Raw genomic sequence first — 4,089 nt, forward strand, 5'->3', positions numbered from 1 at the left:
TATTGCTCCTGACTTCATAAACAATCCCTCCCTCCCCCACCCCAACCTCAGGTCTTAGAAGTCACTAAAAGACAACTTGTCCTCAGCCCTCCATACCACCTCATTATTCCCTACCACCACCTCGTCCACTCCCCCACTAATCCTTTGCTTGACACCCCCTGCCCCTCCCCTAGCCCTTCTTGTGCCCCATTACCTTCTCCACCGTCCCATCCCAGCACCTACAGTTTAGTTGGAAGTTACCCCTGTGGCCTCTCCTAGCACTTATAAGCTTATCCTTATACATCTTGCAGCAGCAATAAAACAACTTCTGCTTTATTTCCACGGCCCCTCCCCCTTAAGCCCAGGGTTCAACTGGATCTTCTCCACCTTTATATTCCCAGCACAGAGCATGGCAGGTGCTTAATAAATATTTATTGAATAAAAGAGTGCTTAAGCAAGGGGTCTAATTCATTATACTTTTATTTTCCACTACATTTTGGAAGAGCAAAGCAAATAATACAGGTAAATGCCAGCTTTTTTTTTCCTTACACGAGAATAGACACAAAGAAGGCATCCACAGATAAGTGATTTTTTGTTTTTGTTGTGTGTGTTGTTACTATTTTTACTTAACTTTTGCACCACACCATTTTACTAATTATTTCAAACAGTTAAAGAACTTTATATTCTCCACATCATAGAAAGATGTAAGTATTACCAGTACATTTTACACAACAATCTGAGCTTTTATATTAAAATAAGACAGGGATGGCAAATGAGCAATTTAATTTATAAACATTGGTCACAAACTTAATTCAAGGGTACATTATAAGGGAGGAAATACTATTAGGAATAGAACACAAATAGCAAGCACAATGTGTACTTTCCACCCCAGCCCCGACTGACTTCTGATTTGGGCCCCCAGTGCCCATTTCCCCAGGGCCCCTTTAACTGACGCCACACAACTAAAGTGATATATTTCCCTAGACTTCACATGGGGCCAAAGAAGAACATGGCAGTTGCCTCAGATCTGGCTCTGGCTTCCTCATCTTCAACAGCCTCCCTATATTGCTCTGGCCAGTCCTGTGGTCGCTTTCTATAGAGCCTGGCCATATACTCCAAGGCTTTCATTTTGGTGGTTTCCAGGTGAGCTCGAGGACCCCACAGAAGCTCATACTCAACTGGATTAGAGTAGGACAGTGGCCTGCATTCCAAGTAACGCTGTCTCATAAGCTTGCAGGTGATGGCATGCTTTCTTCCTACATCCACACCAAATCTTCGAAGCATGTTCCAGATGTTGGCCTCTTTGACACGGTTGCCCATCAGGAAGATCAAACCCAAAATCGGCATCACATATTCTTGAGTGGGTCTCCCTAGGCTGTCTAGCATCATTTGTTCTTCTTCTGATTCTGGTTGCTGGACAAGGAGGTAGATGTGCTCACTGGTATCAACCTCAATCAGAGAGAACCCATAGAACAGATCAAGGATTAGAGTAGCTCGACTGAGAATATTTGGGAACACTTCCTCAAATTCTTTGCCAGTGTGAGCCAGTAGCTCATCCTGATGTATAGGCAGCAACTCCTCAGTGACATTAATGGCCAACTGGACCAAATCATTGGCCTTATCATTCATAGTGTCCTCTGACCAGAATTCCAAGCCAGCAGCCTGTCTTCTTTCTTTGGCTTTGTCAGCTTCCAGGGCCTTGTTATATTCTTCTGGCCAGCTCCAGGGTTCTTCATCATGGGCTTCTGCCACAAACTTCAGGGCTTCCAACTTTGTGATTTCCCTATGGGCTCTAGAGCCCCACAAGAACTCAAATTCGAGGGGATTAGTGCCATACACTGGCCAGTACTCCAAGAACCGCATGCGCACAAAGTCAGTAATGAGCAGGTTCCTTGTGTTCCCAAAAAGGTTGTTGATCCTCTGGGGATCACCCAACAAATCAACCTTTAACAGCAGGTCCCAAATGGATGCCTCTCTTGCCCGGTTACCATTCAGGAGGATGTGGCCTAGGACCAAGGCCAGGAGACCTGCCTTTGGCACATCCAGGGATTCTGCTATCCGATCAGTGGTCTGGAAACCCCGTTTGCTGATTAGGTTGTAAATGTCAGCCTGGGGATCAAGAACCCTCAGGTTCAACCCAAAGACCTGATCCAGGTGGGCTGAGGCTCGTCTGAGGATCTCAGGGAACTGATCTGAGTATTCTCTGAGGAACTCCAGCATCTCTGCCTGCTGGATAGAACCCTCGGTTTGGCTTTTCATTCGCATGAAATTCACCAAAGCAATCGACCTGTCTTCCAGAGGGTCGTGGACCCTGAGCGCCTCCAAACGTTGGGACTGCTCTTCGATTAGGACCTCGAGGTCGTTCGGGTCCTGCGCAGCCTGGGAAACGCTGGCACCCTGGGGGTTGACTGGCGCATGAGGGCCCTGGAGGGCCTGGGGAACTAGCACGGAGGTCGGGGACCCGGAGGCATTACTAGCCTGCATCTCACCCTGGCCGTCGCTGTAATCTGCAGTGGTCTCTGCGCTTCCGCGGCGCGCATTCTGGCTTACCAGAGACATGGTTCCAGGAGTCAGGAGCAGGAACTGGGAGGTCAGCAATCTGTCAGAGAGAGGATGGTAGGAATGTCGGCGCCTCGGCGCAAGTCCTAAGCCAGAGACCGGGGATCAGGAGTGAGAGCTGGTGAGAGGAATGATCTTTCTACACAAACACCAGTGAGCAATGACCGCTAGCCTCTCAGTGCTTAGCTTTGCCGCAGCCTACGCAGGCGCAGTCTGGTTCTGCGACATGGTGGCCACGCCCCACTTCCAGCCCCCCACTCCTGCGCACTACCTCTGCCAGCAGGGCTAGGCTGAAGTGGTTACTGCTGAATTCAAACTTGTTAGAGCAGAGAATTCAAAAAAGGGGGCAAAAAACGGAGGTAAAGCAAAATGCACAAGGGATGGGAGATGTTCAGTGACCCTCTACTTGATAGTTTTTGTGTGAGGTATAAAGCACCACGTTAATAGATAAGAGAAGAGTCAAAGAGGAAGAGGAGGATACTAACAATGAGAATTATTTTACGAATTCACTAATTTATCCACACACTCAGCACACATTTTTTGAGTACATACGAAACGCCAGGCACAGTGCTGGGTACTAGGGGCACATCAGAGGACAAACATATGATTATCTTTTCCTGTGTGGAGTTTACATTCTGGGGTAGGTTCAAACAATGGTGATAATAATGAGAACTAACCCTTATGAAGCATTTACTATGTACCAGGCAGTTTCTGGTATTTCCACTTGCCCCACATTAAAACACTTAATGCTAGCTATGAGGTAGCTACTCTTAATGTTCCTCATTTTACAGATGAGAAAACTGGGCCAGAGAAATGAATTTACTTGTTCAAAATGAGGCAGCAACAAATGAAAGAGAACAGGACTTGAACCGAAGTCTGTCAGAGTCTCAAGCATAAGTACTTTCTCTGACACCATCTGCCAAAGAGTTTGTTTAACCCTATTCATTTAAAATGACTCATATAAAGTAGATAGAAATAGTTTCTTTAATGTAGCGTCAATTAACATATGATATAAACACAGAGGAAGCAAGCAATTAATTACAGCTTAGTTTGAGATATCTTGGAATAGGGGCACATGCCTCAAGGAGGAATTGAGCTCTAAGTGATGTATAAGATGGAAAGGATCTATAAGGGATTCTAGGCTGAAGGATCAGCATCAGAAAAGACCCAGAGATGTGAAAGTACAAAATAAGTTTGCATTACAGCTGGTTACCCAAAGTGGCTAAAGCCAAAGTGTACTAGGATGGGTGGGAAATGAGGATGCAGATGGTGAGTCAGGAATAATTGGATTTCCTGTTTTCTAATTTAGCAGTATAACAGAATTGGTTGGGGCCCCACAAGGTGGGAATGGCAACACCAGAATAGGGCCTGGTTATTTAGAGGTTGGTCATGTGTTTGAGGAAGCATAATCAAAGCACTTTGACCAAGAAGAGGGATCAGCTGCTTTATTTTCAGGGAGTGCTACCAAAATAATTGGGCTAAATCCTAGCTCTCAACCATCAAGTTATGTGGTTAAATATTGGGAAAGGAGAAAAAAATTACATAAAGTTG

General features: G+C 45.8%; 1 protein-coding gene across 1 annotated transcript; it reads right to left on the reverse strand.

Moving 5' to 3' along the window:
* Positions 1-441: 441 nt before the first annotated feature.
* MAGEE2 (MAGE family member E2) lies at positions 442-2,736 on the reverse strand. Its single transcript, XM_025883785.2, has one exon. The coding sequence runs from the start codon at positions 2,536-2,538 to the stop codon at positions 967-969; it is 1,572 nt and encodes a 523-aa protein (XP_025739570.1). The 5' UTR covers positions 2,539-2,736; the 3' UTR covers positions 442-966.
* Positions 2,737-4,089: the final 1,353 nt, after the last annotated feature.

The sequence above is a fragment of the Callorhinus ursinus genome, unplaced genomic scaffold, assembly GCF_003265705.2.
Source record: "Callorhinus ursinus isolate GAN/ISIS: 27379988/994484 unplaced genomic scaffold, GSC_fseal_2.0 scaffold40, whole genome shotgun sequence".
In the NCBI taxonomy this organism is placed as follows: Eukaryota; Metazoa; Chordata; class Mammalia; order Carnivora; family Otariidae; genus Callorhinus; species Callorhinus ursinus.

Excerpts from the sequence above, each read along its gene's own strand:
- MAGEE2 (XM_025883785.2), bottom strand. The coding sequence starts at position 2,538 with ATGTCTCTGGTAAGCCAGAATGCGCGCCGCGGAAGCGCAGAGACCACT.